This window comes from Loxodonta africana, chromosome 3 (genome assembly GCF_030014295.1).
Source record: "Loxodonta africana isolate mLoxAfr1 chromosome 3, mLoxAfr1.hap2, whole genome shotgun sequence".
NCBI lineage: Eukaryota > Metazoa > Chordata > Mammalia > Proboscidea > Elephantidae > Loxodonta > Loxodonta africana.
In genome coordinates, this window is record NC_087344.1 from 196,170,667 (window position 1) to 196,185,899 (window position 15,233).

Consider the following 15,233-nt stretch of genomic DNA (forward strand, 5'->3'; position numbering starts at 1 on the left):
ATTCAATCTCATTCTGTCCTGTAGCTCTTGTTTGGAGGGAGACTCAAGTGAGATTTAGTCACATTTCAGAGAAAGCCCCATGTTGACATCCTTACGTTCAAGATTCTAACAGACACATACCCACCCCTACAGAGAAAGTTAACATCTCCAGCTACTCCTCCTGCATTCTTTCCCACTCCAGATCACTGTGAGCAGGACATAGGCTACCCAGTCCTCCCCTCCCCAGCTGTCTTGAGTACCAGATCTACCTTGCCTAGCACTGGTTCTGTGAACTTCGGTAAGTTCCTTAGCATTTTTGTGCCTCATTTTCCCATCTGTGAAAAAGCGGTAGTAATACCAAAACCAAAACCCATTGCTGTCAAGTCGATTCCGATTCACAGTGACCCTCTCTATAGGACAAAGGAGAACTGCCCCATACGGTTTCCAAGGTGGGTTTGAACTGCCGATCTTTTCTGGTTAGCAGCCAAGCTCTTAACCACTGCATCACCAGGACTCCAGGGATAACAATAAAACAATAGTACCTAGGAAATAAGTCAATGGATGATAGTAATCATTCAACAAGTTACAAAAAAAGGGGTTGCAGGGAGTTTCATTTCATATTGAGTTTCACAGCTAGTCCAGAAAGAAATAAAAAAATAGAGAAGCTACAGAATTAAAGATATCTTTTCAAATGGTAAGTTCTACTTTTTCTTCATTTGTCCACTTTTAAGCTGTCCCATGGAATGTACTGTCCCCTCATTGAGAAATGAACCCAACTCCACTCTTCCACTTTGCCCTCCCTTGGCCTTGCTCTGTAGGTCCTGTTAAGACAGGAACAAACACATCTTAATCATTTTATCCCAGGTTGCAGAGGGTTCATGTCTCGTGGAGAACACAATCTCCATGTAACTGTCCCCCTCCCCCCTAATCTCCCTTTTACACCAGAAATGTCCACTTGGGTCATTCCCATTCAAGCACAACCCAATGACACATTGAATTAAAATGCACCTATCGAGCTTTATGGAAGCACACCCTTAATCTCTTAATTCATAAGACTATCAGGCAGTTTTTGAATGTCTAAGTCACTTTGAGTCCCAATTGATTTTCCTTTTAATGCATAACTTCAGAATTTAAACAAACTCAATGTGAAAAATAAACGTTTATTACAAAAATTAGTTATAACATTCTAAAATGAAAGCAGACAAGGTGTTTTCCAACTCAAAAGGGCTGTTGTAAGCTGGAGGCAATTCCAAGGTAATAACCGACTCATACTCATCCCAAGTGACCTACACTGAGGAACCATTCACCTCAGACTTAAGAGGCAATGAGTCACGTCTGCTTCCCTGTGGACTTTCTGCACATCCCTCCCACCCCGTCCTCCAACCATGATGCACAACTGAAACATACTTTAAAAATCTCCTTCTTACTGAACCATTCCATAATCTCTACTTTTGTTGTTTAATTGGATTTTATTTCTCTGGAAATTTCATTTTTTATTGGTGTGTGACCCTTACCGATGGTTTGATTTGTTTTTCCTTTTGGATCCTTGATAGAAAATGCAAACTCAATCAGTTAGGGATTTCCAGGTAGGGGAACGGATTATGGCAATGTGGCACGTTGAGTATCCTCCACAGAAAGAAACAAGCAAAATCAACCCAACAGGATCCCTTATTTTCCCTCTTGCTAGTTAATAAATAGATTTGGAAATGTGTTCAGAGATTGTAGTGGACAAGTAAACAGAAGGTTAAGGGAAAATGCAATGACAGTCATTTTCCTGCTTATTTCCGCTCTCGCACACTGTCCACCCACCTCAGACTCCCACTCCCCTAAAGAAGTCTACTTCTCCACATGATCTGAGCAATCCCCCTGCCTCAGGCTCTGGAGCACTTCTTAGTGTGGCCTTAGAGAAATCCATTAAGGCGCCTGGTTGGGCAGGAGGGTGGGTCGGTACTTCACTTCATCCTCTCTTTCAGTGGAACAGGCCACGTAGAACCCCCAAACCATCAGCTTCACCCTGGTACCCACCTCCAGCAAAGGAAGGCCTGGCCACAGAGGCCACAAGGGAGTTCTGAAGCTCTGCCCTAAACTAGGATCCGGGAAGTGGTGGCACGGGAGGCAGGACAGCCCCAGGTTGCTAGGAAGTACAGCTTTGAGGCATTTTACTGCTTGTACAAAGGAGGAGCCCAGGAACCCTCAAAAATCTCGTTTTCCCTGCTCCCCACAACAAAAATCTTGGACAAACCAAGTTTTTATTTCCAGGAACATCCAGGTACATACAGACACACACAATCTCATCAAAGAGCAAAGAAGCCCTCCAACACACACATGATCTCAGCACAGAGCTAAGACCACACACACACACACACACATACAATCGCACACTCATCCCCAGAGCCCTACGGACATGTCTTCCATGGGTCTGCCCAACTGTTCCAGTGGAAGGGAGGGCATTGGTTTGAGCTACCAGCTCCAGCTTTGTTCTCTTTAGAACAGTGGTTTTAAAACTTTTTCACTTCATGTTCCCCGGAAGCTGACTGTGCTCGCCAATAAAAGCTCCAGTTTCCCCTACAGCCATGGCCTGTCAGTCTGTCTGTGTTCAGGAGGAGGATGGTGCAGGAGGATTCCAGTGGCACTCCCATGGGAAGACAGAAGAGAGTGTGGGCTCTGGATGCAGAGAGACTTGATGCCATCATCACCAAACAACCACTTCAGCAGCTCCAGTCTTCAGTCTCCATTCTAGAACAGCTCAGTACTGGAGAAAAGAGCTCAGAAACTAGGCTCAAGATCGCTATTCAAAGTCCATGACATACTAAGTGGACAGTGATCGCAGCATATTCCTGGGATCCTGGCCACTCTTGCTATCTACTTAGAAGAGAAGTCGCCAAGCATCACTCATGACTCTGGCCTGACTCCACATGGGGTTGGGGACTGAAAGCTTGACACTCAGCAGGGGCAGGAAAGGAAGGGAGGCATGAAGGAAGAAGAGGCACGTAACTGACATTATTGAAAAAAAAAAAAAAAAACCACATCCTAACTAAGACAAAAGTGGGGTCCCTGATGGGACTAGAAGGCAAATAAGGCATCCTGTGAAACCATACACACCAGGGGCCAGGGCCTAGTAGCACCTGAGTGAGACAAGCACAGAGGACAAGAGGTGAGCTGGACCAGGATCACACCAGGAATGATGAGGTCTGCCTGAATTCCCCCTGTGGAGAAGATAAAACTTCCGGTCACTTTCTGTAGGCTTTTTTTAGCTGGCCACCCCCAACATAAATACAGGCTAGAACCCCTCAGTCCAGCTAGAAAGCCCTCCCTCTCCCAGGCAGGCATACTCACTTCATTTCGAGCAGTGGGCTGGCTGTAAATCACCTTCTTACCCGAACTCCTGTAGACAAGCCAGATGACATAGATGCTCAGTCCCCAAGCCCTTCTGTTAACCTCTATTTGCCAAATGTAGATGCCAGAACTGAGAGCTTTCTGGGAAGCATGGAGTGGTCAGTAGAGAAGCGTGGGCAGAAGGAAACACGACAAGCCCAGGGCCACAGAGAGCAGGGGAAAACCCGGCTAGTGACCTCCACCACCAACCCCTTCCCCTGAGCCCATTTCAGCTTCAAACCACATGCATCCAGGTTGTCAACCTCAGAGAGCCCCAGGGGAGCACCTCACTCACCCTTTCTTTGTTCCTGAAAGAGAAGAGATGGGATGGTGAGTGTCAGCAGGACAGAAGACAGCATGGTACAGGAAGATGGGGGAGCTAGTATGTAGCAGTTGATATATGTTAGAGGGGCAAGTGGTACTCCTGGAGAAAACCCCAGAACACATGGGCATAGTATCTGGGCCAGAACTCAAATGAGGACCATAAACCATACCCTGGAATGGAACGATACAAAGGAGAGCCTTTAGGGGCAAATACTTACTCTCAAAGTAGCCTCGGCTATAGGCAAACCAGATGCCAAAAATCAGGACCCCAAGGAGGATCAGTGTTACAAGGACAGCTGCTACAATGCCACCCACATTCAGCTCCACTATGAGACACAAACAAGAGGCCAGGCATCTGGGTGCTCACTCATGGTACTGACACTACCACCAACACCAGAATGAAAAGCAGACCCCAGCCCCCATGCTCACCCTACCCCAGGTCTGAGCCCAAGGCCCTGCCACACCCTCACGTACCAGCTTCCATGCGCACAGCATCAGACATCGCCGGTGACCCAAACCCATTCTGTGCCTGACAAGAGTAAGCTCCGGTATCAAAGGCTGACAAGGGATCAAAGATCTGGAGGGAAGAAAACAAATAGGCTTCCTGCTTAAAGAAGCCAAGTGCCTATCTTTTATGCCTTCTGACCCCAACTCCAAGTTCATCTTGTTGCTTGTTCCTCCTCCCGACTCTCAGGAGTTCTATAACTGTGTTCCCCACCACCACCTTTCACCCCCACCCCATCTATACCAGCTCCCCTGTCTTTTGATCCAGGGTATAGGAAGAGTTGCTGAAGGCACGACTGCTCTTGGGCTCTGTAGGCATCAGTGTCCCATCCTTGAACCAGTAGTATTCAGAGGGTGGGGAGCCATCTTTCTCTGAGCAGGTCAGCACCACCCGGTTCCCGATGGTGGCAGACGAGGGGATGTTGACTGTAGGCTTGGATGGAGGCACTGGGGAGGGAGAGAAGGTGCTGAACACAAGGGTAGAGAGGGCTGTCTGGAGTCTAAGCAACCAACTAAGATGATACCCCATCCTCACCACTAACCTCCCTCCTGACCCTGCCCTAAGTTTCCACCTAACCAGGGGCTCATACCCTCTCCCTAGCAGCACTATGACGCTGAACACACCACCCGTGACATACTTACCATTAATGAGCTCTTAGGCCCAGCAGAGTCTGCTAAGGGCTTGAGGAAGCAACTAGTTCCAGGCCCACACAGAAAACACAAGGCACATACCAAGCACAATGAGCTGGATGTTGACCTCCCCGTAGTCGTTGCCACCTTCCTCAGAGACCATACAAGTATACATCCCAGTGTCTTTCCGGGTCACAGAACGGAAGGTGATGCCATTCTGTGAGAAGGTAACTCGGTCCTCATAAGAAGCTACCAGGAGAGAGGAAGCAGGGCAGAGACAGAGTAAGCTAGAAAGCTAACAAAAGGTGACGGAGAAGGTGGCACTCAAGGTACACAGGAGCCCTCTTTCTCCCCAAGGAAATCAACGAAAAGGACATGGGGACTTAAAACCCAGGGTGTGCCCCTCCTCTGGAATCCCGATCCCCCCAACTGATCCCTCCACAACCTAGACAGTCAGGAAGGGGATGGAGCAACTCACCTATGATTTTGCTGTTATAGCAAACGAAGCTGGTAGTGTCGCCTTGGACAAACTTCCACTCCACACGGGGAGAGGAGAAGCCCGAGTAGGAGCAAGACAACGTGGCGGCTGTAGACGGGATCCAAAGAGCAAGAAAGAGGCACAGCAGCAAATGGAAAAGATGGTGGGTGGCCCAAAGCCACAGGTTGGCTAGATATTCTCCAGGCCTCAAGGTTGCTGCCACCTGTCCACCCTCATGCCCATCACCCACTTCCACAGCCCCTCCCAACTCACGTTTATTCTCAGCAATTCTGACTTCAGATTCTGAAGTATACACTGAACCCTTGCTCAACGCCAGGGGGCCTGTGGAGAATGAGAGAGGTGGGCCCATCAGGAGTGGACAGAGCTACATGGAGAGGGAAAAGCAGACCCATCTGATCGTGGATCTGAGGCCCAGAGTCTCAGCGGGCTTCTCCAGGCTGAGATCCCAAGGGGCAGGGACTCAAGAGATCCAAGATACCCACTCACCATTATCCTAAACATCTTCTTTAAATGTTTTCTGCTACAACGGCAGGCCAATACTTCTTTTATCAATGGAAATAAAATATTTCTTTCACAAACACAATTTTTTTTTAATTATGCTTCAGGTGAAAGTTTACCACTCAAGTTAATTTCTCATACAAAAATTTATACACATATTGTTATGTGACATTAGTTGCAATCCCCATAGTGTGACAGCACACTCCCCCTTTCCATCCCGGGTTTCTTGTGTCCATTCAACCAGTTTCTGTCCCTTCCTGCCTTCTCATCCTACCTCCGGACAGGAGCTGCCCATTTGGTCTCGTGTATCTGCTTGAACTAAGCAGCACAATCTTTACAAGTATTATTTTATGTTTTATAGTCCAGTCCAATCTTTGAAGAGTGGGCTTCAAGAACGGTTGTAGTTCTGGGTTAACAGTGTCCAGGGCGCATGACTTTGGGGGTTCCCCCAGTCTCAGTCAGACCAGCAAGTTTGGTCTTTTTACATGAATTTGAGTCCTGCTCCATACTTTTCTCCCACACAATCAGGGACTCTCTGTAATTTCTTTCATTTCTAATTTTTCCCTCTGTGACTCCCAGTAATCTAATGAGATTCCTGCTCACCCAGAGGCAGCTTTCAAAACTACCTTTCAGGGTTAAGAGAAAACTTCTCAACAAATAAATTACAGCCACTTGTCAGACAATCCTGAAGGGAAGCCAGAGAAGCTGGAGGCAAAGGAGGGAAGGAAGGGGAGGAGTAGTAATGAAATACTACTACTCAACATGTGCATAACATCTGTGCTTTTTAAAGTGTTTTCACATATTATACCTTTTGATCCCGAAACAAGCATGACAGATCATAAAGACAAGTGTTATTATCCCAATTTTACACAAGGAACTGAGACTACAAGAAGTTAAGAACGTGCCTAAGGTCACATAGCTGGTTCTGAGATGGAGTTAGGACTGTCACTGGGCTCAGCTCATCTCACTACTCTCCAACTACCCAATGGAAAGAGGGAAAGAAAAGGTGGCGGGTGAAGACAGAAAAGGCTAATAACACGAAGCGGGGCACAGCGGGGGTCAAAGAAGGGGTCCACACATTCCAAATTAAGAAGCAGGGGCAGAATTCTGAGATAGTGCGACAACTGCTGTGTTCTAAAACTGCACTCGCGTGTTACTCTTTCATGTTCTCAAAGATTGAATTCATGAAGTATGCTTTTATTTAGCTTTTAAGTCAGAGCCCTGTCTTCCTTAGATAAATGCAAAAAGATTTGTGGAATGCAGGCGCATCTGTAAGATGCATCTTTTCTCTTTTTAATTACTCGGGTAACTCTAAATACGGTCTCTTGACCTCGGAGTCTCCCCTTCCTTATCAGAAACATGAGGGGTTTACACTAAATGTTCTCTGAAGTCTTTCAAGTCCTTTTCTTTCTTTTGCTGCTAACGTTTAGAATACATTTATTTCATTTTGACACAGCATCATCCCTTCATATTACAGGTGAGAAAATTAAGTGTCCAAAAGGTTAAGACCCAAAGCTTCAAAGCTAATGGCAGAGCGAAGATTTATGTACAGGTTTCTTAATGCCTATACCCATTATACCACACTCCTTTTCGTTAGCCATGCCGTTTCTCAAAAAAGCCACTGGAGGCAAACTATGCAATAAAATTTCATTCTTGTTTAAGTCAGGTCTCTTTTATCCAGAAATTATTTCTAATAATATTACTTCGTATCTGGGTATTTGGCATTATATTTTTAACCTCCAGTCTATATGCAAATGTAACAATAGACACAAAAATTAAACCAACTGGCCTTTACTAAATTGATAACTCTATAAGGATACGCAAGTCTTTTACTCAGCTCTCATCCAGAATGCTGGCAATGTCAGCATTTGCCTTGAATGCACATAACCAAAGTATTGATGAGGATGTGACTTAAGTTCTAAATAATTTATAACTAGTAAGACTCCATTACACATAGATCAGACATCATCGAAATTAAAAACGTTTGTGATTCAAAGGACACCACGAAAAAGGTAAAGACAATCTAGAAAATGGGATAAAGTTTATGCAAATCATATACAAGAGACTTGTATCTAATAAACAACTGTTACAATGCGATAACAAAAAGACATTTCTCCAAAGAAGATACACAAATGGTCAATAAACACATGAAAAGCTACCCATCAACATTAGCCTTCAGTGCAATGCAAATTAAAACGGCAATGAGATACCATTTCACACCCACCAGGATGGCTATAATAAAAAATATGGAAAACAACAAGTGATGACAAGGACACGGAGAAATTAGAACCCTCAAACGTTGCTAGTGAGGACGTAAAATGGTACAGCTGTGTAGAAATACAGTTGGGGAGTTTCTCAGATAAACAGTTACCATTAAAAAAAAAAACAAAACCTTGCCATCGAGTCGATTCCAACTCATAGCGACCCTATAGGACAGAGTAGAACTGCGCCATAGGGTTTCCAACGGGCAGCTGGTAGATTCGAACTACAGACCTTCTGGTTAGCAACCGAGCTCTTAACCATTGTGCAACCAGTTACCATATGACCTAGCAATTCCACTCCTAGGTATACATCCAAGAGAAAGGAAACAAACAAATTTTATTTATCCATTTGTCAAGTGATGGACATTTGGGCTGTTTCATTTATTGGCTATTATAATGCTGCTATGAACATTCACATACAAGTTTTTGTGTAGACATTTCTCTTCCTTTCTCTTAGGGGCACTTAAAATACACAGTGGCCCCAACAACTGACTCGACATACCAACGATCATGAAGATGGCACAAGACCAGGCAACATTTCATTCTTGTACATGGGGTCTCCATGAGTCAAAAACTGACTCCAGGGCAACTAACAACGACACCCATATAATGGAAAATTATTTGGCCATAAAAAGGAATGAAGTGTTGCTATATGCTACGTGAAACCTGAAAACATTACACCAAGTGAAAGAAGCCAGACACAAAAGACACGTATATTGTATGATCCCATATAAATGAAATGTTGAGGACAGACAAATCCATTGAAACAGAAAGTAGATCAGTGGTTGCTGAGAGTTGTAGGGAAGGATGGGGCTTAATGACAGAGCGGTGCCGAGGCTGGGTTTCAGGGTGAGGACATACTCTAAAACTGATTGTGGTGATGGTTCCACAAATTTGTGAATATACTAAAAACCAATGAACTGTCCATTTCAAATGAATGAACTGTTTGATACGTGAATTGCATTCAAAAAAGCTATTGGCGGGGGTGGGGGGAAGAATTCTGCTAATAAAATGCCTTGATTGTTGCTCAACTCAGCCTTCTCTGCTTTGATAATGGCAACCTGGATTTTTTTTTTAAGATTCTTAAAGTTTTATTTGCCACCTGTGATACATACTGTGATGCCTGAGCCCGAATTCTCTTCACGAAGAAAGGACTTACTCTCCCAGCTCCTGAGAGCGCTACCAGAGGCAGCCCTCAGCTACCAGCCCTCTCAAACGACAGCCAGAAAAACAGCCATGCCAGGGGCAACCAGCGTCCAATTCCTGATCAATACCAAGCTCTCCCCAACTCTGGACAACTCTGAAGGGCCATTCCTACCCTACAGCTCCACATGGGGTAGGCGGAAGCCTTGTTGGGGCTACAATGTAACTCAGTTTCTCCCTCTGCCCAAACCTGTTTCCTGCCCCTCCTTTCCACAGGTGTTGATGCCAAAATTACTCCCTAATAAATGTCGTGCAGGATAATTTATGTCTCAGAGTCAGCTTTCCAAGAACCCAACCTATGACACCACCCAAAAAAAAGAGCAAGTTTTAATTAAACTAAAAATTAAGCCTTGAAAGAATGAGCCACTGAAAAAAAAAAATCATAGCATATAAATTTGATCATGATTTCTCTCTCACTTCTGACTTAGCTGAACTTTTGAGTTCGATCAGATCAAATCTAAACACAGTCAAGAACTGCACCATGTATACACACATACACGTTGGGCTACAAGCCTACTCCCCTTCTCGTTAATCCTGACAGATGTTACCTAGTCCAGGCTTCTCATCTTCTGTCTAAGATACGGGGACCTTCACCTCAGTATCTTCCCACCTCCCTCTGATGCAGGATTGCCTATTTCTGCCTGTGACCTGACTGTACCTACCCTCAAAACCCTACTTGTGGCTGCACATCACACCATGGGTCAAATTCAGCTATTCCTATTCACCACAAGGAACCATACACATCCTAGTCCACATTCCCTTTCTCATCCCTGAACATGCCCCTGGAACCAGGCTACTTGAGTTCAAATCTCAGCTCTGTTATTTTATACATAGGTTGTGTGACCCAGGCAAGCCACTTAACCCCCGTTGAACCTCAATTTACCCATCTGTAAAATGGGGATAACAGCAGTTAGCAAAGGGTTGTTGTGAGGGTTAAACAAGTAAACATAAGCCAAGTGTTTAGAGCAGTATCTGACCAACAAGACACACCAAATAATGTATATCTTTTGTCCAGAGGCCCCTCTGTACAGATTTCTCTTTTGGATTCAAAAAATTTCTTTAACAAAACATATAAATACTGCCTGAAAAGTGCTTATCCTTCAGTTGATCAATCCCTCTCTCCTCTTTTAGCTGCCCTGGAAAGCCTGACTCCTCCCAAAAACCTTGACGGAAGGACAAGCAAAGCTGAGGGCTTTCCCTCACCACATACCATCTACAGACACTCATAGTTTCCCTGCCATTGTCCTGGTATATTTCATATTTTCCCTTACTCATCACTAACTCCCTTTTGCACTTAACCTTGGACCTATACTTGGCATAGTGTACTCACACATACAAATGTCCCACTCCCAGGCACATGGTTCTACCACCACAAGAGAAGTCACAAAATCAGTCGCTGACAGACTTCCGGCCTGCTCAAAGGTGTTTGGTCCTTTTGTGTACAGATAATCACCCACTGATCCTGCACACCTCTCTAGCTGGAATCCTCTTCCTTCCTTTCCAAACTTCTTGAAAAAGTAGTCTACACACACACTGTTTCCCGGCTAACACACCTATTCACCCCTCAACCTCTCACTTTGCAATTAAAATTGCTTTAACCTAGGTCACCCACCATCATATTCCTCAATTCTAAGACACTCTCATTATAACATACTGTATAATGTCAATCAACCAAAGCTTCTTGGAGAAAATTCTATTAAATGTATACATACATTTTAAACTAATCCTAATTTACAAAACATTAAAGTGAATTTAGAATTAAGGAAATCCAGTATTTGCTTCTTTAGTTGGTTTATGTGGCCATTGTAAGCCATAACACTGCTGACCACTCCCTTCCTCAGAACTCACCCTGTGGCCTCCCTGGTTTCTGTATACAGCCTTCTGGTCCACCCCCTACCTCAGTTTGGTCTTCTCCTCCTTGAACTTTGCTTCTTCTATCTGTTAATATGAATGATCCCCAGCATTTCATCCTGGACATTTTCTCCTCTCCATATTCTCTCTAGGAAATCTCAAACGTAAGACCAAAATTTATTTGCACCCATGTGTCCACGAGTTCCAGCCTGACTTCTCACCCGAGCTGCAGACTCCCTATCACTGTATCTCCTGACACCTCCACTTGGACTTCGCACAACCCCTGCTGCCATCTCACACTCCTGCAACCTCTCTTCCTTCACCTCTCTCTAGACTGGTGGTCTGCCATTTACTTGGTCACTCAAACCAGAAGCCTGAGAGTCATTACCTCCTTCCTTCCCTCTAGCCAATCGATCACCTAACCCAATGCCATCGAGTCAATTCCAACTCATAGAGACCCTCTAGGACAGAGTAGAGCTGTCCTATAAGGTTTCCAAGGTTGTAATCTTTATGGATGGAGATTGCCACATCTTTCTCCCACAGTTCTGGAGAGTCAGCAAAGAGCTCAGATCCTGAGGTGGATCAGAAAACGGACCAGCCCGATATCTGGCACCACCAGATTTCTCCGGGAGACCCTGGAGCAGCTCTGAAAGCCGATCCCCCGCGACCCAAGCACTGGCGCTGTGGGAGACATGAAACACACCTGAGCTGTTTGGTAAGGCCTTAGAAGAGTCCCAAGAAGTGGGAGGAATTGACAGCAGAGGGCATAAAAGGCTCAGGTACCACCGGGTTAGGCTGTACGAGTGTATTAAGTGTGTGTATCCAGAGAATGGGGAATGTTCAAGGGATCCCAGAATGCGGCCCACTGACGTGCATCCTGAAGAGCTGTGAACAGACGTGGCTCTGGCAGCATGCTTGTCCCTTTCCTACTTTTTTCTCTTTAACGATATGCTGAATAAAACCTTTTTTTTTTTGCTTTACTAAACTTTGTGGTGTTTTCACCCTGTAAGAGTTAATGGTGCAGTTGTTGCAGGGATTCTAAAACCATGAATCCAGTCGACCTCGAGGAGACCTGGATTGTGGAGCAGAAGCTGGCAAAAAAAAAGAGGCCTTTCTCTCCTGGACCCACACAGCACTCACACTCCATGTCCCTTCGACACCAACAAGGTGAGTGCCCTGGGAAAATGAGCCTTTGCTTATTCCTTCTGTTCTCTTTCTCATGTTTTCTTAAATTTTGTTCAGCATATTTGTTTGAAAAAACAGTTGTTTGATTAAGGAGAATCTTTCTTAGATTTTTTTGCTTGATCCTTTGATTAAGAGTGGTATTTCATAACTCTTTCGGTGAACTGCAGTTTAGGTCCAGACTCAGGCATTTGAAACATTAAAGAGGTAATTCTATTTTCAGAGTTCTCAGCCAAGATAAGCTGCCAAAATTCAGGCATGGATCAGCAGTAAAAGCCATTAGGACAGTCACCCAGCGCTCATCACAAGTGTTAAAGACCCTCACGACAGGATAAGGTGGTCCTGTGGTGTTCCTTGTTCTTTTTGTGACTCAGAAAATCTGGAAAATAGTGCCCTGTTTTGCCAAATTTACAGGGAGAAGTGGTAGCTCCTGACCTGTGTTATGAAATTTGAAGGGAGAGACAGCAGCTCCTTACCCTTTTTTATAAGTTTCTTGATAAGGAATCACAATGTTAAAATCGTCAGTAGCTACTTTACCTTCCAAATTGGAGGAACTAGTATATTTTAAGGTTTCTAGCTAGCGGAAGGAAACCCAGGCACTCCCTGGAAACTCTGTGGGGCAATTCTCAGTCCTATAGGGTTGCTATGAATCAGAATCGACTCCACGGCAATGGGTTTTTTTTTTTTTTAGCTAGCAGAATGAATGAGGTTCAAAAAGAAGGAAACTAAAAGCTTGAACCTTAGAGCTGAACATCTCTGATAAACAAGCCTGGATATTCCCCCCTGCTACCGAGACACTGGTTTGGGGTTCATATTTAAAAATGCTATTAACTGAATGTACTAGAAGTAATTTGGAATTTCAGTGACTACTTTGGGAAAATGAGCTTTCATTCGTGTTATCTTTTCCTTTTGGGAGAACTTTTACTTAATGCTTAGTTTCCGTCAAAAGGTCTAATATGAGGCTTTGGCAAGTTAGTAAGTTTTATTTAAAACCTTTTTTTTTTTTTTTTTCTGTGAACAGACTCAAGAGAGTGAGGGCGTGGCAAGATCAGACCCCACCCCCCAGGCAAGAATTGATGAATTCATTTACAAAATTGCTAAAGAGCTTTGGTATTTACTGGGTAGACAGACAGCCTTTCAAACTGCCTAGGCCAACTTAAACATATGTAAATGAACTGGTAAGACCCAATCTTGTCTTCCCTGAGTCACAAGAGTAAGGGCAGGACAGAATCTAGCCTCCTGAGACCCCAGCCTCTGAAGTCAGAGCTCAAAAGAAACTTTTGAAAGATGCCTTCCAACTGAGTGGAGATTTTTCTTAAGACAAAATAAGAAAAAAATTGCTGCTTTACTATAACCCAGAACTTACCAAAAATTAGATCTCAATCATAAATGAACTATAAGAGAACTCTAAAAAGCAAAAAAAAAAAAATCACAATGAGACATGCCTAAAATGGCCTAAAAAAAATGTTTCTACCCCTAGCCAGAGATAAGGTTATATCCATCCCAATGAACTGGTCCATTGAACAGCAACTTTGTGATTTCCAAAGCTCCCTGATAAAATCTTTAAGGGCTAAAATTAGTTTGAGAAAAATAGTAAAATTTAAATAAAAACTTGGAGCGTTGGAACGAACTTCATTTCAACAATTATGTTTTCTGGTATCCAAGCTTAAAATAATTTCCAAGACCTTTCAGATATTAAATTGAGTAAACAGATATTCATAATTTAAATTTATATGCTTTTTCTTTTTATAGCACACGTACACACACATACAATACATACATATTTGGGTCTGCTAATGAGTGTTCATTTTTGCCTTTTTAAAAGGATGTACTATAAGAGATACAGAATAAAGACATTTAAGAAGCTTATTAAAAATAAATTTATTTAATATGGTCAAAAGTTTTATCTGTCTGACTAAAGTTTAATGGTTTAATTTATGAGATTTCTAGGAGCTTTAATGTTAATAATACATAAAACAAAGAATTGGGTTTCTCACTGCTAAGATAACTACAAATTTCTTTGATTTCTGATTTAAAGGGTTTATTTATTCTTTGTGTAATCTGCCTCAAAGACAAAGATTCACCCTCTCATTAAAATATAACTCCTGTGTCAAAACCAAGCTGCATGGCTTGAGAAAAAAAAAAAAAATTTAATGTAAAGGAAAGGTTTATTTAATACATTATAAATTACACGTAATGTGTACTCAAAATCAAGAGAAATGCCTGATTCTCTTTGGGTCAAAATTTATATGTTAGCAGGTCCTCATGTAATGTATAATATTATGCCATAATTTTATTAGTTATTTCTAACTTGGCCACAACTTTTTTTTTAATCTACTATCAAAGCAAATGGTTTGACTGGGACATTCCCGTTGTTTACCTATTAAGTTTTTTTAATTACTATTCAGGTATTTAGAAACTTGATAATCTTGGCATATCCTGACTATATGGTATTATGTCTTGAAATTATTATATAGTGTATTATATCTGAAGATCTTTAAAAATAAGGTTAATCATTATATTTAAAAATATTTTGGTCTAAAGTTTTTTTAAACTTTATTTGGTTCTGAATTTTTTATAATTAGGAGTATTACGTTTATAAATTAATCATGGTCATATTAAGATTTGTCATCTGCACATAAGTTTTCACTTTGCTGATTTGCTGAAAATGTTTGACCAAAATATCTCAACAAAAAGATGGACTACATTAGACTTATGAAAAGAACCGTGACTAGACTGAATCAAGATTTCCAAAAACTCTTATGTAGGAGGCTAATGAGTTCACAGACTGCAGCTGATCTGGAATCCTGTGGAACAGAAATTAACTACACAAGACTGAGTGAAGAAATACTACGGGTTTTATGTGAGAATACTGCTGATGTTTTAAGGTCCCATGTTCTGGATATAAGAAAACATTTTCCTTTCTC

At 42.9% G+C, this 15,233-nt stretch overlaps 1 protein-coding gene across 1 annotated transcript in view; it reads right to left on the bottom strand.

Moving 5' to 3' along the window:
• Positions 1-1,125: 1,125 nt before the first annotated feature.
• Positions 1,126-15,233, bottom strand: part of F11R (F11 receptor) — a 30,160-nt gene continuing 16,052 nt past the window's right edge. Inside the window, exons 2-9 of the mRNA XM_064282834.1 lie at positions 5,564-5,632; positions 5,291-5,398; positions 4,915-5,061; positions 4,427-4,629; positions 4,153-4,255; positions 3,650-4,004; positions 3,316-3,364; positions 1,126-3,185 (exon numbers count right to left, since the gene is read on the bottom strand). Of these exons, the coding sequence (XP_064138904.1) occupies positions 3,150-3,185; positions 3,316-3,364; positions 3,650-4,004; positions 4,153-4,255; positions 4,427-4,629; positions 4,915-5,061; positions 5,291-5,398; positions 5,564-5,632 (1,070 nt within the window). The 3' untranslated portion in view covers positions 1,126-3,149. The remainder of the gene's footprint in view (positions 3,186-3,315; positions 3,365-3,649; positions 4,005-4,152; positions 4,256-4,426; positions 4,630-4,914; positions 5,062-5,290; positions 5,399-5,563; positions 5,633-15,233) is intronic.